This window comes from Pleurodeles waltl, chromosome 5 (genome assembly GCF_031143425.1).
Source record: "Pleurodeles waltl isolate 20211129_DDA chromosome 5, aPleWal1.hap1.20221129, whole genome shotgun sequence".
In the NCBI taxonomy this organism is placed as follows: Eukaryota; Metazoa; Chordata; class Amphibia; order Caudata; family Salamandridae; genus Pleurodeles; species Pleurodeles waltl.
Window position 1 is genome coordinate 657,121,191 of NC_090444.1, and position 24,782 is coordinate 657,145,972.

Genomic DNA, 24,782 nt, shown 5'->3' on the forward strand with positions numbered 1-24,782 from the left:
CAGAAAAATGTATGGGGATTCTGACACTTTCTGTGTAGCACCTGAAGATGCCTGGACAAGGTTGGAACGCAAATCCATCACTGCCTCCCCTCCAGAGAAGAGAGACCCCTCCACTGAGTGGAGTGTGCAGTGACTTTGCATACCTCGTAACAGGCAGTGTCAGGTAGGCCCATCGAAGGAACAGGCTGCCTAGGAACGGGCCCAGGCAGTAGCAGAGGTGGAAAAGCTTGTGGTGACCCCTTCTTTCTCTGGCTCAAAGACAGGGAGACTCGACGATGGGACATTGGACACAGCTCCGACATTGGTTGACACATTGCTATGGCGGGTGTCCGAGCTGTCACTCTCACTATTTGCTGAAGACCTGATATAAGCTGCTTGTATTGGACTAGATAGATACCTCCTCTAGGCCTCTGTGAGTACCATGCTGTGTGTGATGGACAGAGGGGGACCATATTAATGTGGTGGCTGAGGGTCGCAGGCAACTCTACCTATGTTTGTTTTTTCTAATGTACTGCCTTTACCCCTCATCTACACAGTGATACCGAAATTGACTGATATATGACTTTGTTGCTTATTGCATTCCAGTGCTCGTGGGCAGGCACTCATTGGTATGCTGGCCTGGGAACTGGTGCTAGGTGTTTTTTGCTTGCTTGTTTTACTGACTAAGTTTTCTTTTGTTGAATGTTTTTTTTAAAAGCATGCAGTCCTATGGTTTGGAGGGTTGTAAGGGGAGGGAGGGGCGAGATGTCATGGGACTCTAATGAAGATGTTCACGCCCTAACTTTCAATGGCTGCTAATGGTGCTATGGCTCAGATGCAGTATCTGATTTTGGCCTGGAATGTTAGGGGGCTGGCTAGTTAAGGCAAACGGTATCATGTACATCAATATTTGCATAACGCAAGATCCATGTTGCACTCCCTAAGGAGATCCCCCTGACTGTGCCAGCTCTGGAGGGTATGTGTAAGCCTTGGCGGGGCTCGTTGGTGGGGACTACATACTCCTGACGTGCCATATGGGCATCATCATGGGTAGCACCAAGGGTACACCTAGAGGTGTTACACACTAAGGCTGACCTGGAGGGGAGGCATTTGGTTCTGGAAGGGATGTTAGAAGGCCTTCCTAAGTCACTGATTTCTTTATACGCACCCATCACCAACCACACCCTTTTTCTACACTCCATCACCCGGCACGATTAAGTTACTCTTTAGCTCCTTGATATTGGGGTGGAGATTTTGACTGCATTCCAAGCACAGTTCAAGGCTGGTCACATCCACCAGTGGCTGGAGTGCAAACCACTTCTTTCATTCAAAACTTAAAACACTGGGGGCCAGATTTATACTTTTTGTCACAAAACTGCAAATATGTAGTTTTGTGCAAAAAGTATAGCGCTGGCTTGCGCCATTCCACAGCGCCAGCCGAGTGCCATATTAATGGAATGGCACAAGCCGGCGCTAAACTTGGGTTAGCATCTTAAAAAAAGATGCTAGCCGGGTGGGGGTGGCAGTAGGGTTGTGCATCAACAAATGACCCTAGCCTGGTTAGAGGCAAAAAATGCCTCTAACCAGACTATTACCATTTACTGGCACATAACCACCAAAAACATTACTCCTGTCTTAGGAAAGACAGGAGTCACGCCCACCACCCCAATGGCCAGTACAGGAGACCAGGGTCCCCTGGGCATGGCCATTGCACCCAGTGCCATGCAGGGGGCCCGTATCAGGGCCCCCAAAGGCACTTAATTTTTTTTTTAAATACTTACCTCTACTTACCCTACTTACCTGGAATGGGGTCCCCCAACTTCTGGTGTCCCTCTGGTGTGTAGGGGTGTGATCCTAAGGTTTGGGGTGGGCACCTGTGGGCCCATTTCATGGTGTCTAACCATGGAAATGGGTCCACAGGTCCCCTAAAGGCTGGTCCGACCCAGGCGTTATATAATGGTGCAAAGCAAGCTGTGCACCATTATTGAACCCCTCCTCCCACCAGTGCACTATTTTAGCATGGGGGGAATAAATATGGTGTCATGGGGTTAGCACCATTTTTTAGTTGGGAACGCCTACCTTGCATCTCATTGACTTAAGGTAGGTGCATGCATCCAAAAAATGGTACTTACTCCAATATTTTGACGCTAGATGTGTCTAGAGTCAAAATAAAAATATGGAGTTAAGTTTGTGCCATATTTGCGTTAATAAAATGATGCAAATTCACTGCAAACATAGTATATATATGCCCCTGGGTCTCTCACATTCAGGTGCTGGACACCTTGCGCAGCCTGCCTCCAATGCCCCAGGAAATACTCCTTATATTCTGTTTCACATTACCTCCACACTAGAATCGACCTCTTCTATTGCAGTTTGGAGGCGCTCTCAAAGGACACTTGAGCTGAATATCTGGAGCTCACCTCCAGATATTCAGCTGACGAAGCTGCCCATGCGTACCTACCCGGCACCTCCTTGTGGATGCCCTGCTGTACATGATGTTTCTTGCTACTCGATCAGGCCATATCACTTCATACTTTGCGGACAACGATGGCACGGCCTTGGACACCAGGATAGAATGGTACACATTTAAAACTGTCCTTTGCGAGCATGCAATCAAAACAGTACATGGTACCAAACTAACGTTACACAAGAAGCTTCACACTCTAGAAACAGATATCTGGAGATAAGAACAGATGTTGCCCGTGGAACCAACAGAGGCTGCACCGTAGGTGCAAGCAAGGCTCGCCCTTAGGACAGCACTAGAGAAGCTGGGCAAAGTAGACTACAGAGACTACCTGGCGAGAAAACATGTAGAGGGCATCAAGATGTGCAGGATTTTAGCCTGGCTCCTTCATTCAAACTCCCCTAGGGCTACCATCAATGCTATTCAATACGAAATGGGACTCTTGCTTAGTTCCCAAGATTACATAACAAAGCTTTTCGTGCTTTTTATGCCAAGCTGTACAGGGTCCCACGGCCTGCAGACCCCATTTTGGTTAGGTTGTTCCTGGACAATATATGCCTTCTGCGTTTGCAGGCTTCCCAGTGGTCGGAACTAGAGGCACCCCTGTCAGAAGCTGAACTTTCGGAAGCAATAAAGCAGATGGCCTGTGGCAAGACCCCCGTGTGGATGGTTAGCCTGTTGAATTCTATTTCATATTTAACTCCCAACTCACCCCACACTTGTTTAAGGTCTTCAACTTGGCATACTGTAGGGGTACACTTCCCCCATCTCTTCGGGAGGTGATATTGGTGGTCCTGCATAATAAACCAGACAGGGACGCACCATCACTGGGTTCATATCGCCCCCTCTCCTTGTTGAACTCGGACTATAAGATGCTTGGAAATATGTTAGCTAGTCGGTTAATCACCATTGCTCAACATGTAGTGAACCTCGATTAAAACAGGTTTTTACCTGGCAGGAATATGTTGCTGCACCTATGTGTCTTATTCGTGTTGATGGATTGGGTGCAGTTGACGACATGAACCCCTGGGTTGCATTGCTGGACATAGAGAAGGCATTTGACACCATTGCATAGGACTACCTGATAGTAGTCTTTAAGATATTTGGAATGGGCCCCAGTTTCCTCAAAAGAATTGCCTTATTATTTAATACACCACTCGCCCGGGTAAAAACTGGAAATGCTATATCGACCTGTTTAATATTGAATGTGGATCACGTCAGGGCTGCCTTTTGTCCCCAATAACTTTTGCGCTGGCTATGGAGCCCCTCGCATGTGCACTCTGGATGTGGGCCTCAGAATGGGGAATCCAAGCCAGAGACAGTTGGCACATAATTTCCTTGTATGCTGATGATGCTCTGGTGTACCTTCGGGACAATACCATAATCCCTCGACTTATAGAGCTCTTATGTCAGTTCAGTGAAGCTTTCGGATTGAGGGTAAATTGGGCCGAATCTCAGTTGTTGCCCTGATGGCCCTTTCAGAGGATCAGAGGAGAGGGCTTCCGTACACTCCTCTCCCTTGGTCGTGACTCACTTAAATACTTTGAAATCTGAGTTTATCTGATAAGGACTTGATGGATGGCAATTTAGGAAGAGCTATGACTAATGTATGAGGTCATACCTCCCATTCTGGACGTCCTTACTGTTTTCCCATCTGGGCATCATTGCTGTCGGCAAAATGCTAATCCTTCCCAGGCTACTGTATTTGTTTTCTGCTATCCCCGAAATGTTGCCTACCAGAGTATTTGCGGAACTACGCCCACTCTTGACTGCACTGAACTGGGGAAAGTGGAAGAGGCGGGGTGCTCATCAAAGCTATATGTCCCTTTGGAGGAGGGTGGTTTAGGTGCCTTGAATTACGAATACTACTATGCACCCAGCTACAGTGGCCCAGTGGATGAATTGGGACTGGGACATTGGTTTGGTAGGGCACCACCACCTCCGGTACTGAGATGGTTGCTGGGCTCTTATGGGAAGGTTTCCATTGGGTGTGGCTAAGGCATGCTGGAACAAATATATGGCTAATAGCTCCTTATGCACTGATAAGAGGATGCCACTCCACTCCCTCCGGGCTTACTGGGATACCACCCTTACCACCACACTTACAGATAAACAATGGACACAGTGTACCAAACATCATCTCCACAAACAGCAGGCTCATATATACATGATTTAGTTACCTTCACCATACCTATCTTACTCTAGAACAGTTGGCCCATATATACACAGGGGCTGTAGATGCCTGCCCAAACTTTCAAACTACTGCAGCAAGTTTTAGACACATGGTCTGGATGTGCCCTCATCCTAATTCTTACTGGGACAAGATCCTAGGATTCATCTCAGAGGCCTTGTGCTCCCTGCTTCAGCGGAAGGGATTACACTGCTTGCTGGACGTTACCTCCTGTTCAGAGGCACATAAGCCTATCAACAAATTCATTGATTTAACTTTGATTCTTGCCAAATGCAGAATAGCCATGAGCTGGAAATATGCTCTTGCAACGGGCAATGCTTAGTGGCAGATTAGGGCACCTGATTGGCCAGACCTCCAGATTGGCAAAAGTACTTGCAGAAGCTGGAGGCTAAATCTGATGACAGACCGCCTTAACCCCTTTGCATTGCGATCGGGCAGCAGAAATGCTTGCAGAGACATGAAAGGAAAGGCCTTTCCTCTCCTCTCCTTTCCTGCCTCTGCTGACCCCCTCCTCCCGAGCGGAAGAGAAATGCTGTTGCATTTCTCTTCTGCATCGCGCTGGAAGCATGCTTCCAGCGTGATGGGAGGTGACCTCTGATGAGCTTTTGCGTGCTGATGTCATCAGACGTCATTGGGGGGTTTGGTGGGGTCAGGGGGATCAGGGGTGGAAGGGGAAGCGATTCCCCTTCCAGTCCTGACCTGGGTGGGTGTTGGTGGGGGGTGGGGGGCTGAGAGGCACAGCCACGGACGTAACCATTACGTCCGTGGCGATTAAGGGGTTAAACACCTAGCTTGCCACCTTCAGTCCTAAGGGTGATAAAGTTGGGTCCGCTCCGGTCCTCTAATTGGGAATGTTTTACAATATTAGCAGCTGCCTTAGTAGATACACTAACAAATCTCATAGCCATATTGCCAATGTCCCCATGCTGCTTGATGAATGACAATCCTTTACTCCCCTTTAATCTCCCCACCCCAAGTTAGGTTGGAGTGATTGCATGCCTTAGTTCGTTGCTTTTTATTGTATAACCTTATGTTCCTCGCATACCGAATTCACAGCGCAAAGAATATTAATGGTCATAAGCAGTCATTGTGATTGATTGTGCATCGCTACTTGTTTAAACACCCACAACTGTTTCAGCATATGTGCACATACCCGTATATTGCACTTCAGATTCTTTCTACTGCTATATTGCTCAATGGTACTACTGTTCCTCTTTTCAATACCAATAAAGAAATATTTCAAAAAAAGAACTGAATGTGTGCTTTATGAGCCTAACGTGTTGATGAAGGTGATTTTTATCAAGGCCTGTGAGGAAGTGTGTGGGGACAATGTTTGTAAGTCTAAAATGTGCTACAGCACTTCTTACCCCGTACTCCTGGAGTCTAGCCTCGTTCTCAATGTTCTTGTCCTTTGTTTTCTTGACAAGGTTGTGCGCCTCCTCCAGAGCCTCCTTCAGGTCTGAGAGAAGAGCCTGTTTCTCACTCAGCTGATCCAGTATCATGGGTATGAGAGAGAGGGTAGTATTCTGCAATGGCAACCACTCTTTCTGAACTCGGAATAACACTAGGAAAGGAAAAGACAGATTATATTTGCTTAATAATTTTGAGATAATTTTTGCAGAATCTTCTAGATCCTTGCCACAAACTACAGTTAGACCTCTAACTGAATTTGACCCTGGGAGAGAATGGAATTCTAGGGGGCTTTGTAAAATAGTAAAGGGTATAATGAATACTATAAATATAAAAGGCAGTGCACACTTTTCTTTCACAAAAATGCTAACACTCTTTGTTGAAACGTTGTTGAACTGCATTAATGTATATAGGTAACTGTGTAATATATTCAAATTATTTGGGGAGCCTTGTGACACATTAATAAACAATGCCGCAATAAATCATGCTCTCTGTAAATGCGAACAGAATCCCAAGATGGCATTTTTGGACCCCAAACTTGTTATCTGTAGTTCACTGAAATTAGGTCATTCCCATTATAAGAAAGTGGATTATTATTTGCTGTGCTTGAACACACAACTCAAGCAGTGATAACACTATCTCATCAGGGTGCACTACAAACGTCATTACATTAAAGTGAGCTCAACCCCCTGGTAGGTATGTCACAGATCAGACAGGCTTAACTTAGGACAACATGTAAAGTATATTGTGCAATACCAAAACAGTAACAAAGTCAAAACACAAACAATAACAATTTGAACCTGAATTGGAAAAGCAGAGTAATTTTTAGAAATCAAAATGACAGCAAAATGACAAATATCCAATAAGAAGAACCACAGATATGAATCTGTAGAATTTTAAGTGAATCTACAGCAAAGCAGTGCTAAGAGCCAAAGACAGTCTATGGCTATGGTAGACCAGGAGCTATGAGCACTTTGAGGCCGACCGCAATGGATCCCGAAGTCGAATTCACCAAGAGGGACTGGTCTTTCAAGGATTTTACCTTCAAACTTAAGGCTGGGTTTAAAAAGTAACCTTAAAACTTTGCCTAAGTTTACTATTTTTTGGGAAGTCACAAAATATGTGTTAATAGTATGTTTATGGCTGCAGAGACTCTCCAGTTGGGGCAAAGAACACCACAAATAAAAACGTAGACATCTCCCCACACCCACACCATAGTTTCTGCTCTGGGAACAGTTTTCACACCACATTAATGTCAAGCACTGGCAAACCAACTGTCAGTATGCTATTGTTAGTTAGCCTACTGGAGGTTTAGGCAGGTTAAAAGTAACTTTCAGAAAGTTATTATTTCTAAATATTTATTAAAAATCCAATGTTAGCATTAAAATAGATTTTTCATAAATATTAAAAATAGTCATTGAGTGATTTTTTAGCCGTTTCTCATTGAAAGTTACAGATTAAAATGTATTATCTGTAACTTGACATTATCTAGGATTTTGCTACAGCCCTGCCAGTGAAATAGCTTTTGGGGGCTAGAGAATGGAGGATCATGTCAATTTTAATTTTGAACATGTTTCAGTTTTAAATATCAGGTACCCTATAATGTGGGCAACAAGGCGTCCTTAGAGGTGACTTGTTAAAAATAGGAGTTCCCGCCAGTCAATAGGGTTATTTTGACAGCAGGTTTTTAGATTGCTGCTGTCAGGCCTCAAATGGCAGACCTATAGCCATGTTTTACAGGCCCACTATGTGGATTGCACAATAGTGACACCTTCCACACCCTTGGGGCATTTCCTAATCCATTAACTAGGGACCTGTAAGGAAGTTAAATATGTCAGTTAATGGTAAGGCAATTTAATAATGTTTAAATGGGGAGCACAGATGCTTGACTTATGTTTAGCGGGGAAACATTGTATGAAGCTGTAAGTGCGCAAATATAAGGTAAAAAATGCAAGAAAATCAATGGTGACCATGCAAAAAGGTGGTTGTGTTACACTCATGAATTATGAATAGAAATTGTTTTGTTGAACAGAATTTACATGAATTATGAGTTTGAAAATCACAGCTCATCGTGTGATACAACAGCCAAACATGAAATACAAAACTTCATATATGTACAGACAAACATGTGACCCCCATGTCACACATCAGTTGTAAAATGGACCAGGAATGTCAAAAAACGTTTTATAAAATGTGTTTTCATCATAGTGAAGACAATATGTTTGGCAACTTGGGAACCCTGGGAACATTTCTGTGCTGTTACAATGAACTGCCATTATAAATATTATTTTGCTAAATTTCTGATTTCTGCAGGCAGAAACTCCAAAATCTATAATGAGGTTGATTTATCTACCCTACTCCTGTTGTTTCCACTTGTGTTCTATGTGGTAAAGATAATAACATCTCTTTACTTCTGGGAATTATAGTTAACAGGGCAGACACTAGTGTTTTCCCCTCAGGGGATATGACATCCCTTGTAAGTAGGACCCTATGTGGTACACATGTCATTACTGTCCTTATACATTCTATAGCTAGAAGACAGTTGTAAGCAAGTTAATGTGTGGAACATTTGAGCAGTATGATATGCAAACTTCATAAGCTATTGTTTCTGTGGTTGTGGTGTAGTGCCATCACAGGAACATTGAGAGGGGGTTATCATACAGCATCAAAATTTATACTCATGATTAGTCACGTTTCATTTATGTTTCCATTCTACAGCCTACACACTTGGAATTATTTTGTTGCCATGATGTGCCAATGTTTGGTTAACCTTTGCTTAAACAAACTGAAACAGGATTATTATTTACAGCAAAATGTTTATTTTTTAAATTAATTCCTGAGGAGAAAGGGTGACAGGTCCAGATTATGACATTCAAAACCAGAGTGACTGCATCTGATTTTATTTAAATAGATAGCTAATAAGGTAGATTAACATGCAGCTGTGGTTTGTCCATGTCCGTACATTCATACGTTTTAATATTGTTAAATATTTTATAAATCTTTGTACAAATAATTGTAATGAACTATGAATGAGTTTTTCCTCTTATGTATGATTTTTTTTAAATGGCATGCAAATTCAAAACTGCAAATACAGGCACATGAAATATTTTGTGGACAGCTTTAAGTATTTTTTTGCATAAGTGATCAAGCCTGCTTAGATTTCTTTAGGACAGCCATTGTTGGGGACCGTTAGGATGTAAGGAGCTTACAAAATTACAAAAGCAAGCTGACTCACAGTTTACAGAACCCTGGCTAATAATGGAAATGGGTTGTTTATATATTATCTATGTATGGCGATATTTGTGTGAATTGTGCAAACACACATGCATGTATTAGTATACATACCAACCAATGTATCTGCTAGTACTTGTATATAGCTCAAATGTACCTAGAGATTAACCCTGTACTGTATGTTAAGGAGAGAGTTTGGAAGACGATACAAAGGAGTATAGGGATTTTACATATTTCAAATCTACAATTTGATTACATTTCAAACGTTTACACTTGCATTATATGTTGACATGTAATGGAAAATGCTCCTGAAAATCACATCTCAGCTGACATGTTAACAGTGCTGATTAAGAAAATGTATTTATAATGGCTTAATTTATATTGATATTTGAATATGGAAAGACAGATGTCCGGAGTATGCAGTAAAGCTCTGCATTAGCTAACTTATGTGTGGAATATTTTTTGGGTCTTGTTATATGTGTTTACATCTTTCAAGTCAAGGTAGTTTCTACTGTCATTAGCACGTAAAGTAAAGGCATATAATAAAGATTGGCATGGCAGAGTTGAGGGGTTAGGCTTATGTGTCCATGGCAACGCAGTCCCAAAGAGCGTACAGAGGCATTATGCCCAAGCCCCGAACTTCCTAGAACCCCACAGCCCTTCAGTATAACGTATTTATAGATTTTAAATTATATTTAAACACTGGTATGTTCAGTGCTCCATTGATGACAATGGAGTAGCTCTGGGCTTGTATTTGCTGTCCTAAGCCTTCTGCTCCTGCATTCCAATGCTTGTCTTTCTGTTTCTGCATTTTTAATTTAGAGCAGTCTACCCTCAGTGGGGGGAATGTTCTAAAAGCCTTATAGCCATTGTGCCTCTGGCTATAGCAGTTGCTAAAGTCCCTGTGGCTCGGCCTATAATGAGGGTTTAGGGCCTTTAAAAATTGGTGTAGCCCTTGGCATCAGCTGTGGGCCATCCTAATGGGCGAATGGGCCATGCCCCCTCTCTTTTTTGGTAACAAAAAGAATATCTGAGGAAAGGTCAGCCTGACAGACACACTTTTCCAGGACAAGCAGCCATGAGTTAGACATGCCCTAAATGTGCAGGCTTCTGGCTTCCTGAGCCAAACTTTGCCGGGCTGAAGATGCCACAGCTTCTGTGGGAGTGACCTCTTCAACCTGGCAAAGCACCTCAAGATCCTCCCCCTCATGACGAGGGGAAGTGTCACTGATTGCCTCGGACCTGGGTGCTTCAGTTTGTAAGCCCTGAAGTGCCCAGGGCCGAGTGTCAATCATTAACACCTCAACTCAGAGTGGGGTGGGGTCTGCAACTCTCACTGGCCCCATCCCAATCTGTGATGAGGTAGGGGCTGCTGCTTCCCTTCACTGACTGACCTAACATCAGCTAATGAGAGAAGGCAGCTGTCCTAACCCTGCTGGGACATCCGAGGCAGAGCTCCACAAGTAAGAGGGATTTTTAAATGTGTTTTGCCTGTGTGCGTGTATGCATGAATTTTTGGGAGTGAATGTTTTATATGGATGTGAGTGTGCCAGTGCGTGTGGATGCTTGGGTGTGAGAGTGTTTGTATGTGTGTGTCCGGTCTCCCCTACTCCCTGCTAAAATTACCAGCTACCACTGCTCCGCAGCAGGCTTTAAGGCTATAAACAAGACTGCTATTTTTATTGACAATGAGGCAGTCTACATAGTCACACCAATTGGTGCCATGTTTTCTCTTTAGAAACCAGTACTTATGGCACCTGCCAAATATGAAAGTAGTACTTGGAGGGCCGGTTTCCTTTGGCCCTAGGCCCTGCAATACATTCTGACAAGCCTGTCCCATAGGTTTAACTGTAAATAATCTAGACCTCCACATTTCAGCTTTTTTTTAAAGCCAGAATTTAGGAAAGAATAAAGTTGTTGTTTTCTTGAAGCACATGTTCACTAGGTCTCATTGAACCACTTATTCATTGTCAATTACATGTTTATTAAGACCTATGAGTAGCGAAATGTAACTGCACATGCTTGTCATAGTTCGGGGATGTTGTCACGCGGTGTTCCGATTAAAAAGTGAACATGGTCATACTTGAGAAAAAAACTAAAAGACTGCTCTGTCTGTAAAACTCATAAGAAAGAATCCCCATTATTTTCTATTCCTCTGTTGCCTCTTAATTGTCTCTGGTTCCTTAATGCTTTATCACATTAGAATCCTATGATTTCTCGTAATGAATTAAAAAATCCCAAAATAAAGTAAATCGTTTGACTGGTACTACTTTAGATAATACATATTCTGTCCTCAACATTATGTTAAATCACATACTGTCTTGAAGCTATCGCAAGGAAACGCGTTTATGTGTATATGCTATTTTTGGTTTCACCCTTAACATTCCATTAGTATGGGCCCGATGCACCTTATACTGATGATCAAAGGTACATAGTGTGAGCTCATATTTTCATTTCACATTCTATATCATGATGAATTGCCACACAGGATATACATAGGGCACTGGTCTTCCAGAACGTCCTTTTTACGTAGACACTGCTGCTAGATTGAGCTCTCACTAACGTTAAAGAGGCTTTTTTGGTCTTTTATGCAGGGCCCTGAAGAGTCTCGTGAAGGAGTTGTCTCTAAGCATCATATAGCAGCAATACTTTAGAAAGGTACAAATGTAAATAGAGTATGAGATTAACACACAAAGCATGGCTGCAGAAGGTATGTGAAAATGCTACTTCCAAATTCAGTGATCACGGATAAACTAAATAAAACATTAGATGTCCTGTCTTACTTAACGACACTAAACGTGATAATGAGCTTATTAGCACTGGTTATAGTCATATATTTGGATTCAAGAGTAGAAATTTAATATATTAACATTTGCACTGCCTTCTGTCATGCTAGCCACATTTAAATCTCTTTTCGTGTATTGTACACTGAATTCCATTCCATATGATTATCGAATCGTTTTTACTAAACTGATGGGTTCGAGGGCTCTCTCCTAAGTTGCTTTGTAGTTAGTCCTGCCATGTCCCAAGAAAAAATAGTATAAACTCACAGGTTTAAAAGCAATTCTAAAAATATAATGCTCCTAAACTGATCAGTGTAGATTGTTCCTTTTTAGTTAATTGTATGTATTCGCAGTGCTAACGTTTTGAACCAATGACGGCAATCATTTTTATTAATTGTGCTAAATAAAATCTATCTATCTTTCTATCTATCTATCTAAAATATAAAACATTACTTTCAAATACATATAAACTTTAAAAATTTGAACAGTATGGAATGTGTCTTGTTACATAGCTGGATCCCTTCTCTTGACATCAGTTAATGTGGGATAAATGCTTGACTACTAAACAGCAAAATATTTAAAACGTGCTGAATTTAAAGACTGCAGGCCTAAGGGGCTGTCCTATATATCCATAGTCTTATCAACTGCATAGGCACTAGAGACCAGAATGATCGTTCCAATGTTTGTGTCGAAACAGGTCAAACACAGATTGTGAAGACATCTGTGTTCCGCTTTCGTAAACTCAATGTGATATCGACCTATTCAGAGACGTTTTAAGGTAAGAGGAAAGTGGACAACTGCCACCTTCCAATGGCCCCCCTGGGAAAGTAAACTTTCTATCTCACAGCAGTCCATTTCTCCATATCAAGCTTTGCATTTGTTTTCAGTATTGTTTGATATCATGAGGTTTGACTAAGTAGAAAATGAGTAAAACACACAATTCTGTTCCAAACTGGGGCCCTTTAAAGTATGGCTTGACCATGTCAAAAATCCCTAAGATAAATCTGGACCTATTCGCTTGTCTTCTGCATCATTGACTGCTGCTTTTACAAAGATCTGATGCTAAGATTTGCATGGTCCGTGCTATAAATAACTAAAAAAATAAATGAATGAATATATACATAGAGAAAAAAGTGAAATAGCTAAAAACACTCACACTCCTGTGCATCCTCCGCCTCAGTATCTGCCAGCTGGTTTTGAAGTGTGAAAACGCGTCGTCGGATCTCCTGCAGCATCTCCTCTGCTTTGGCTGTCTTGCGGGCAATTTCTTTGGGGTTCACCTCACCCTGCAGGCTTTCGTAATACTCTAGCTTTGACAGGGTTTCTGAGAAGAAACATACATATGTTTATTGGAAGTAGCCACATTTCTATTTTTTACAATCCTTTTTTTAATTAACGTTTGTGTGACATAGTTTCAAGCACTACATTGGCATCTCATGTTACAAAATATGCAAAACAGAGGTGGGCGAGCAAACAAGTTAGACGGGCGAGACAGCCTGTGCTGAGCCATGGTTCTGGCTTGGCTCTTAGAGCCCCTGCAAGAGATGATCCCGGAAACTGTTTGCTATGTAAATTATACAACAACCATCACAATTAATGATAAAGTCTTTGCAAAATTAAAAACAAATGTGTATTTCTATTACATACGGAAGCTTTGACATTAATATGTCACATTATAGCGTTGCACTGCGATACACCCAATGAAAGTGATAGTTTTTAAACATGAACTTAGAAGCATTTATGCCCCCCCAGCAACAAAGCCATTAGCGAAATAGGGAACAAGACAGCTGTCATGTGAGCCACATATGTGGCCCAGATTCAGATATTCTGGACACACATGTTTGACGATGCTTTCACATGAAATATTGAGAAAAAGGGATGATCAATAAAATAAAATATTTTCCGAAAATCACCCAATTTGGTTAAGAATGGGAACCACGATTAATCCAGGTTTTCTGGTTTCACTCTGTGCAAATCAGCCTCTAAATGGGTATCTCTTTGTCTCTCCTGTTTTTTAACTAAATGTTAATTCTTTCCTTTTACTTGTTTGTGCAGAAGGGAGGAGCGAGGGTAGCAGGTAGAAACCACCTGAAAGCTCAGCCTGTTATGGGCTCAAAGTTCCAGAGAGACCTCGAACTGAACCAGAGCCAGGCTTCAAGCTTCAGGCTTGAGCCTGCTCGAGCTTTCAGAGGCTCCCCTACCTCATAATGATAATCAATGTTCCATATACTCGGCAATACACATCCCCACATTTGCTACATTAGATGCAAATAGATTATATAGGTTCATAACTTCACATTTCTCTTTTGTGTCAGCTTGTTTGTTATATTGCTGATCTGCGCAATTGCTTTGGGTGAGAATGAGGTTGGGGTGTGTAACATTACGTAAACCTTTCAACCATCCAATAAAGAAAGAAAGAAGATCAAGAACAAACTAAAGCTAAAACTGTGGGGCATTTATGTTGCTTATCTATGTCGATTTATGTTGTCTGTGCTGGCGGGTACAGGACTTGTCGGTTCAAGCTGTTTGTTGTGAGTGTGTTGCATCATCTGGGGGGGCGGGATCTGTTCCACTAAGAGGTTTCTTATAAAGGGGCAGAGAGCCTTTTGCATAGTATATCCTCTGAGTGGGCTTGGGGTTCATTTCATATATACGATTAGGTCTTTTTTGCTCTCTTGTATTCTTTTTTTATGCAGTAGGTTTTGGTTTTCCTTCCATCCTTTCCCTTCCACTTGCGAAGCTTTTTAAGCTTCGTTGTTGTCCTGTTCTGAGAGGAAAGTTGCTAACAGTTCTTTCAATTGACGTGCTGGAGGCTTTATCCTCAGTATCTTTGATTCTTCTATGAGTACATTTGTTGTATGTGTTTTCTGTTTCCACTCATTTTTGTACCCTGTGTATCTGCTGGGTTAGGGAAGAAGAGGATGCAGACTTTCAGCCCATCACCAATGCTTTCTTGGCTAATAAAAGAGCCATGTGTCGAAACCTGGGGGCATAATTATACTTTTTGACACAAAACTGCATTTGCACAGTTTTGCGTCAAAAAGTATAGTGCCGGCTTGCACCATTCCAGGACACCAGCTGGGCGCTATATTAATGGAATGGTGCAATCCGGTGCAAAGGGTGGGATAACGTAATAAAAAATGACCTTAGCTGGGTGGCGGTGGCGTTATGGAAAAATGGTCTTTTGCACCAAAAAATGACAGGCTGGTTAGAGTAAAAAAATATGACTCTAACCAGCCTAGCGTCATTTCCTGACGCAAAACCATCCATACCACAAGACTCCTGACTTATAAAAGACAGGAGTCATGCTCACCACCCCATTGGCCAGCACAGGGGAGCTTTACACTACCAGGACATATAGAACACCCATGTTCATGTCCTGCCTTTTGACTACATAGCACCCTGCCCCATGAGCTACCTAGGGCCTACCTTAGGGATGACGTATATGTAGAAAAAGGGAAGTTTAAGGCTTGACATTTACTTTATATATGCCAAGCCGAAGTGGCAGTGAAACTGCACACACAGGCACTGCAGAGGCAGGCCTGAGACATGGTTAGGGGGCTACGTATGTGGTTGGCACAACCAGTGCTTCAGCCCACTAGTAGCATTTAATTTACAGGCCCTGGGCACATGTAGTGCACTTGACTAGGGACTTACAAGTAAATTAAATAAGCCAATTGGGTATGAGCCAATGTCACCATGTGTTAAGGAGAGAGCATATGCACTTTAGCACTGATTAGCAGTGGTGAAGTGTGCAGAGTCCTAAAGCCAGCAAAAATGAGGTCAGAAAAAGAGAAGGAGAAAGGCAAAAAGTGTGGGGGTGACCCTGCAAAAAGGTCATTTCCAACATATCCCCCTTCCAGCCTAAAGCCAGGGTAGGCTAATCAACACTTTGATGGACTTCCCTGCTTAAGGCGATAGAAAATGGACAATGGCCCACTACTGCAGGGGCTCTTGCCAGTTCTATGCCTATCTGAACTCAGTGAGCCTCCTCTGTCTATACTCTCTGGGGCCACTGAACTTACCCATGGGAAACCCTTCTCCTCATCTGAGGACCCTATCAGTGAAGCTCCTAACTTTCATTTGCTCACAGATGCATCCCAGTATGCAGACAGTGCCACCATGGCCAAAAAGGTGATGTGGCCTGTTCCACCCCTTGAGTCTGATTTCTGTCCCCAACCCAGAGAAAAGTCTGTCCACAAGGACAGTAACCAACAGACGCCACTGACAGCTGTCAGTGTCAGGAGTCAGGCCCCAGACCATCCACTGTTAAGTGTAGGCCCAGAGTGGGGCCTTTGTATGAGCTTCTCCTCCAGCCGGGGGGCTGGCAGGGAGCTCCCAAGGGGCTCCTGAGGCATCTCAGAATGGGGGGAAGTAGCACCAGGGGTCTTGTACCCTTTCTCCATTCTCACCAGGTCGGGGGTGGGTCCCTGATACTGGTCACTCATCCCAGGGTCTGTACCCTGAGGCTGAGCAGGGGACAAGGGTTAGTCCTCCCTCACCTTGCCTCCACATCTGGGCTCACGTACCCTCCTCTGGGTAGTGGTACTTCCAGACAGCTGAACTGTCAGGGCACCCTTAGAGGTCAACCCTCTCAGTTCTGCTGACACTAGGGGTAGCTCATTCCCCAGAATGCAGTCAATGGGCAGCTGGGGACTAGCTATGACCCGCCTCCGGGTCACCTCCTCACCCCACCCCACTCCAGGGACACCGGGGCCATGGGGCAGACAAAATCCTCCCCAATGGCTGAAGTGAACCTACACACCTGGCTGGGGTACTGCTCTGGTGAAACTAGTCTCTCCACCATCATGGTAAGACTAGGCCCTGTGTCCCTCAGAGCGGTGAATGGGACTCTATTCACTCCCACCTGGTGGAAGTGATGACTCTCACCCTCAGGGATCACCAGCTTACCCTCTGAGTCCACCTCCTAACTGAAGGAGATGAAGGCATGGTCTACAACCTGCCCCTGGGGACTACTTTCCCCTAAGGCCACATTTGTCACTCCTGTAGAGGTCCCTCCAGTAGGTGATTTCTTTGGACAGAGTCATCTTTTCTATGTCCTAGCTGGGAACACTCAAAGCAGCGGGGTTCGGAATGGGATGCTTTGGACCACCGCCCACCAAAACCACCACCCTGTTTCTCAGATGTGGCATGGGAACCCTTTCCTCCCCCCTTACTCTTGGACTTGTCTGGGTCATCTCTAACCTCCCCCTCTCTCTGTTGGGGAAAACTGGAACCACCCTTCTTGGGGTCACTCCCAGGTACCTTTTTGGACACTGGTGCTGGTCCAGACGTCCGCATCCTCAGCAAGCTTTCTAGGATCAGTCAGCTTACTGTCAACCAGGTGCTGGTGCAACTCTGTGGAACAAATACTGAGCATATTCTCTCTCAGAATTAAATTAAATAACCCTGTGTAGTAATTTACTTTGCTGCCCCACACCTATCCATTCATTGCCTTACCGGAGAAATCAAAACAGTCTACCCAAGTTTGTGTGGAGAGTTTGGTGCTGTCCCTGAACCTCTGACGGTATTTCTCAGGAGTCAGCCCAAACTTGGGAAGTAAAGCTGCTTTCATGGGTGCATATATGTTTTGATCCCTGGGATCCAGTGTAAGAAGTGTGTTCCTCCCCACAATTGGTACATACCACCACAAGGCCGACCCCCATTGCTCTTCAGGGACCCCATGAGCCCTTAGTGCAACTTCATGAGCAGCCAGCCACTTATCAATGTCACCTGCCATCACATAACTGGGCACAACACTTTTGGGTATACAAACCTTCCTTTCTCCAGCAGGTTCTGCATGTATGCTGCCACCATTACTGCTGGACTCAGACTGTTTGGCCTTAAGATTCAGCTTCTCAAGACGCAGTTCATGCCCTGCCTTTTACCTATAACACCCTGCCCTATGGGCTACCTAGGGCCTACTTTAGGGGTGTCTTACATGTAGAAAAATTGGAGTTTAAGGCTTGGCAATTACTTTTAAATGCCAAGTCGAAGTGGCAGTAAAACTGCACACACAGGCACTCCAGATGCAGGCCTGAGACATGGTTAGTGGACTACTTATGTGGGTGGCACAACCAGTGCTGCAGCCCACTAGTAGCATTAAATTTACAGGCCCTGGGCACATGTAGTGCACTTGACTAGGGACTTACAAGTAAATTAAATAAGCCAATTGGGTATGAGCCAATGTCACCATGTTTGAAGGAGAGAGCATATGCACTTTAGCACTGATTAGCAGTGGTAAAGTGCGCAGAGTCCTAAAGCCAGCAAACATTAGGTCAGAAAAAGAGAAGAAGAAAGGCAAAAAGTTTGGGGATGACCCTGTGGAAAGGCCATTTCCAACAAAAATGATGTAAAAAAAATGGCACAATTAAATCTTTTTTGCGGGCTCCTAATGCCAGAACGCCCCCCTTGCATACATTATGCCTGGCGCAGGCATAATGTGGTGCAAGGGGACTCAATGTAGCACAATGCATGTATTGCACCACTCTGTAAATATGGCACAGTGATTTTTGCCTCGTTGAGCCACATTAGAGTTAAAAAAAAAAAATTATGCTACTGTGGCGCAGGAGACGCTAGGGCCTTGGAAATCTGGCCTTTAGTTTGTTACAGTTTTGCTTTACTGATATTTAACAATGATGTAAAAAATGTTAAGACAACATCAGGAATTCTTGTTAACTCCCATGATTTGCCTAACTCTGGGGCATCACAAAATTTGTCATTAAGTCCAAAATCTAAATGTTTTAGGACGTTTCTAAAAAAGGCTCCTGCTGCTTTTACTGCGTCCTGTGATCTGATATTGGCAGCAAGAGCTTCAGGAGTCAAATCAGGAGTCAAATCAGCTGAGAACACCATAAGTGACTCATTCTGTTTGTAAGACTGACAAAAACAAATTCTGTCATTGTACATTCTCATCAGAAAAATCATAATTGCATTATTATGGATCAATACAGTTTCATCAACGTTGACCGTTATTTATCTGATCCCACTGAGTGTGAACCCCTAGCCAGCAATCAAAAGTGGCTTTAAAACGTCATTTGCCTTTTCAAAGACTGCAAACTTAACTGAAGGCTGGCAGTTATGTTGTTGCTGGGAGCTCATTGTACATTCATATATTCAAATGTATGGACGCATGCAGTTCGGTTGAGCATACAAATCCACTGCAAATACATTTACCTCGCTGTTTAGATCAGCTACTCAGCTGAAAACTTAATCTTGGAAGAAACTAGTTTAAGATAAAAACATGTTTGCCCTTTTGCTAGCGTCTGGGCAAATAACGTTAGCTGCGTTGGGGTAGCGGTACAGGGGAATGGGGTTTTGCACTAAAAAATGATGTTAGGCTGGTTAGAGGCAGAAAAAAATGCCTTTAATCATCCTAGCAACATTTCCATGCATGGTGTCCCAAGATGGGCCCCAATGGCACTTTATTTAAAAAATATATATATACTTACCAATACTTACCCTGCTTACCTGGGATAGGGGCCCCCATCCTGTGGTGTCCCTCTGGTGTGGGTGGGGTGTTCCCGGGGCTTGGGGTGGGCACCTGTGGGCTCTTTCCATGGTGTTTGAGTCATTTCAATCCTGTTTAGAGTAATTCTTTAACGCCTGGCTCAGGGCAGGAGTTAGGGGACCTGTGGGCTCATTTTCATGGTGGAATTCCATGGAAGCAATCCACTGGTGCCCTTCCCTGCACCCAGGGACACCCCTAACACCCTCACCCACCCTCACCCACCCCTTGAGGACACCCATGGATGGGGGGACCCATCTACGGTAAGTCCAGGTAAGTATTTTCATTATTTTTTTAAAGTGGCATAAGGGGGCCTAACTTGGGCCCTCCTACATGCCAATGTGCCCAATGGCCATGCCCAGGGGACAGAAGACCACTGGGCATGGCCATTGGGCAGGGGGGAATGACTCCTTTCTTTGCCAGGAGTCATGTCCATGGGGTTTGTGCGTCATAAAATGACTCTAGTCAGCTTAGAGTCAATATTTTTGACGCTAACCTGACTTGCACCATTCTTTGATGCACAACCCCCACTCATCCCTACGCCTCCGCTGCCTGGCTAGCATAATTTATTTTTATGCTAACCAGGCCGCAGCGCCGGCTACTGTCATTCCTTAAATTTGATGCCCGGCTGACGCGTTGGAATGGCGGCAGCAGGCAATAATCTTTTTGATGCAGACCAGCGCTAGAATAGGTTTGCGTCAAAAATTATAAATATGGGCCCAAGTGTACACTTTAACTATGATACAGTGCACAATGGAGGTAGTTAAGGGAACTTGCGTCCACATTTATGATGCTAGTTCGGAGCTTTGCAGGATTAGCATTGAAAAGCCCATTGAGGCCCATTGTAAACAATGGTGTGCCTCCTTTTAACGCCTGCTCTGAGCAGGCATTAAAAGTGCTGAAAAAATGAAGCAAAGACATCTCTTAGATTTCTTTGTGCCATTTTTTCGGCCCCGCTAACAGGGGAATGCCCCCTTTCCATACATTATGCCTGGCGAAGGCATAATGTAGCGCAAAGGGTTACAAAGTGGCACAATGCATGAACTGTGCCACTTTGTAAATTTGGCACTGCGATTTTGGCCTTGTTGGGCCACATTAGCTTAAAATAATGACGTTAATGTGGCAAAAGAAGGCGCTAGGGGCTCTTAAATCTGCCCCTTGGTGTTTTACTGTGCTACACCCAGAGCACCATGACATTTTCACTGTTTATAGTGCAGTTCATCGCTTCTCAAAAAAACAAAAGGTGACATACACAAACCAGCATGACAAAATAGCATATAATATATAGCACATCAGCACACATGCCAATAGACCTGATTCCCGGGAAGACTCCTGATTTTTCAAGCAAAAAATGCCTTTATTTTGGCCTTCTCCTGTCTGATATATCATGGACATCAATTCACTAAAATGACAGGGATAGCAGAAGTGACACCACATGCTCTATGACCTTATCTTTTACACACACACACGCATTCTCACATACAAACTCCTTCATGTAAACACACTCTCATCCACAGCACGCACATAACATACATTTAAAAGCATTTTTTTGCTTACCTCAGCTGCAAATGAATGTCACATTTCAGCTAATTGTGCTCCACTGTTAATACATTAATAGTGAATTATATAATATTATTCACTATTAGTGTAAAAAAATTGAACCCCCAACCAATGTGCATAAGTACAAGCTGCCCCTGTATTCCTGGTACTGATTTTGCCACCTCAATAGTAGCAAAGGCAGTGCAAGGGGTCACAAGAAGCAATCCAGGGGTTGCAGAAGTGAACCTGGTGACCCCAAAATGACATTGATATTGACATTGCCCTTGTTTCAGTAGAAGTCAATGGGGGAAAACATTTTCCAGATTATTTTTTTGAATCTCCCACTTTCCTCTTCTAAAATAGGGGCTAGGCTGTCAAACATTCAACACAGAACACACAACTTCTCTCTGCAGGCTCTTTAAGAAATTGGTTGACTATTGTTGGACAATTTGCATTGGCTGAACATCAAGGAGATGACATTTCTGTTCACATTAAAAACAGAAAATGCTGTTATATCACAGTCATCTTGTCTTCCTTCTAGTTCTGAAAAATAGGACGGTCTTGCAATACAACATGTATCACAATGGGTGCTGTTTTGCTGAAAAATACTGTTTGGAACTAGATTTTAGATCTCTGTGGACACTTAATGAATTCCAAAGCACGGCGTCAGAAAACAAGCATTTGCAATGCAATAGGTCTTGCATTTGCTTGAGTTAGAGCTATTGGCATTGTAAATTCATAACTGGACTTTTCTTGCCACATAAATTGGTCGACCCTGCCTCATAATTTTATCTTTTCCTGCCATATAATTCCAGTGCCCCGGCATATAACTAAAGCACTTCAATTTACCTTCTTCCTCAATCTGCAGGAAAAAATTAAAAAAATTGCTATTTAGCATCCTAATTTAAATCAGCCATGCTAATTCCAATACAATATCACTTTCACCACCCCACCATCAGAGGTGCTGGCTGGCTAACAAAATTGCCTAAAGAAAGTCTCAAGACAGCCACAGAAGAGAAATAGGCTAGAAGGGTCACCCAAACATAACAAGAGTGTGTAACAGTCAATAGTGTAAAAAGGATGTTAAGATGGCCTGAATTATGGTCATAATTGTAATAAAGAGAAATTATTAAAACATATACAATTATCATATAAACCTTTATCAGAAATAACTTTTGCCATTAGACTGTAATACTCAAAACAGCCTCTACAGAGCACCATAACAAAAATATACTTTATAAGAAACATGGTCATGTAACCATATTGTTAGCCTCTAGAAAGAATATCTCCTAAAAAAACAGGAGAATGTAATGCAGTATAACCATAAGCTTAACCTCTAGAATGCTTTTTTAGAACTAGCAAGTCTGCTGAAATGATATTATAAATAAGGCCTTTAGAGCGAAACTTCTCTCGGCTGTAAAACAAAAGTTGTAGCCATGAGAAAGCTTCAAAGACCCTGAATGGTGGGAGAGGTTATTATTTTGGGGTCCCCACTAACCTAGTGTGGGGACCCAGAGATAATGTGGACAGAAAGAGCGTTTTGAAGGTGGTCGCATTGTCCTAGGACCACCACAGGCTGAGTAATGAGCAAAAAAAATTGGGAAAGTATTGCCTTGCAAAGCATTATGCGGGCCGTTTTTGTGCCACAAATATTATAGTATGTTGACTGCAATACTTTGAACAGCCCCTAGAGAACACCACAATATCATAAATAGCATTTGAAAGATACATGGTCATGTATCCATACTGTCAACCCTTAGAGAACATAACCACATGAAATGAGAATAGAAAAAAGTGATGCACTGTAACCATATATTTAGCTTCTATAAGGCATAGTATGTTATACAGTTTCAAGGCTAACAGTACCACCAAAGGCTGAGTTATGAGCAAAAATGTTTTGTAAAAGTAATGCCCTGCAAAGCATTATGGGACAAGTTTCAGTGCCACAAATATTTTAATATGTTGATCTAACTTTAAAGCGTAGAACAGCCCATGGAGAACGCCACAATAAAAATAGCATTTGTAAGAAACATGGTCATGTAACTGTAGAGCTAAAACCTAGAGGACATAATCAAAGAAAAAGTAAATGGTAATAAATATTACAGTAGCCACATATGTAGCCTCTAAAGGGCATAGTGCATTACATATATGCAAGGATAAAGGACCTATAAAATTATATTACATATAAGACCATTAAAAACAAGCTATTCCCAACTAAACAAAGATTCTAGCCCTAAGAGAGCTTAAACAGACTCAGAATGGTGGACAGGGTTATTATTTTGCAGTCCCCACTGGGGACTCGAAGATGATGTAGACAGAAAGTGCATATTGCTGTGAAATGTTTGGTGGTGGTCCCATTGTCCTAGGACCACCACAGGCTGAGTTATGAGCAACAATGTTTTGTAAAAGTAATGCCCTGCAAAGCTTTATCGGTCGAGTTTTCCTGAGTGCAGTGAATATTTTAGTATCAGCTCTCTCGCTGTGCTAGGAGAGCCGCTTTCGCTTTGAGGATTTTTGTTTTACTAAAACATTCACCAATTCATTCACCAATTCCAAGTGTTTTAAGGGGAGAGCCACGAGAAATGTCTGTGATTAGGTAACTATGAACAATGTGACCAGCGCCCCAATACCACAGATCAGGTTCACGCTGTTGTGCCTGTTCGCACTGTGAGCCCCATGGCTGCCATGCCACATGAAAGGGAGCAACAAAAGAAATAGTTCGCCCACGCTGAAGTATATCAGTAATTGTGCAATAATCCATTTAACAGGGGTAGTCTGTAAAGCATGACAAAAACAGCCTCAAGAAGGGACAAACATAAAGCATTCACCAAATGATTTTTAAAAAGGCAAGCCCATGAATGAGTGAAAGGATGGGGAAGCCCACAAGACTTACAACAGGTCAAAGTGCTTGCGCGCTTGACCTTAAAAAGCTTGGCAGCGGAACTCCTGTAATGGGGGGACACATTTGCCAAGTCATGAAATCAGAACTGAAGACGAAACACGCTCTGGCAAACTGCAAAATCTTTCAGTATATGTGCAGCCAGCCTGCTTACCAGGAAATTACATTTATCAAATCATCTGTTTGTCATGAACATAGCTGCCCGTTTTCTGTGTGCTTATGTGTGACATTTCTAAGTGTTCAGTGTGTTCATGTGTGACATTTGAATGTTTTTGGGTGACCCTTTTAATACATGTAGAATAATATATTTCTGGACATGCAACGGGATCATTTGCCGGCATGTATCCTCTATGTCCAAATTTGTGGTCTAGAATAAGTCTTAAATTTGTTATGAAGTTTCTTAAGTTTGTATGTAATGTCACAGACCTACTTCCCATTTTACATATGTTTATGACTGACACACTACTTAACAGCAAGATGAGGGAGATGCCCCACCTACTTTTGGCAGCTCACTGTAGCCATAAACACTATTCTCTGCCTCAGGGTAACTGATCCATGCTTTTACCTGTGCAGCATCACTGACCACATGGATACCTGTTGAGGAGTGCTGTCTTCTTTCTGCTGCAAGGCATACAAAATTGAGGTACAACCCATCTAGTATACACAGTACAGATACCATAATCTAGTTAGAGACAAGAGAAAGCAGGGTTCCAATGGCAGACTATTGTTAAAGTTATCACAGAAATCCATGTCACCAAGGACACATTGCTCCTGTTCCA

The 24,782-nt window shown here is 42.9% G+C and overlaps 1 protein-coding gene across 1 annotated transcript in view; it reads right to left on the reverse strand.

Moving 5' to 3' along the window:
- The window catches only part of LAMA4 (laminin subunit alpha 4), a 557,086-nt gene that overhangs the window by 245,533 nt on the left and 286,771 nt on the right, over positions 1 to 24,782 (reverse strand). The window contains exons 12-13 of the mRNA XM_069234539.1: positions 13,215 to 13,382; positions 6,002 to 6,198 (exon numbers count right to left, since the gene is read on the reverse strand). Coding sequence (XP_069090640.1) covers positions 6,002 to 6,198; positions 13,215 to 13,382 — 365 coding nt within the window. The remainder of the gene's footprint in view (positions 1 to 6,001; positions 6,199 to 13,214; positions 13,383 to 24,782) is intronic.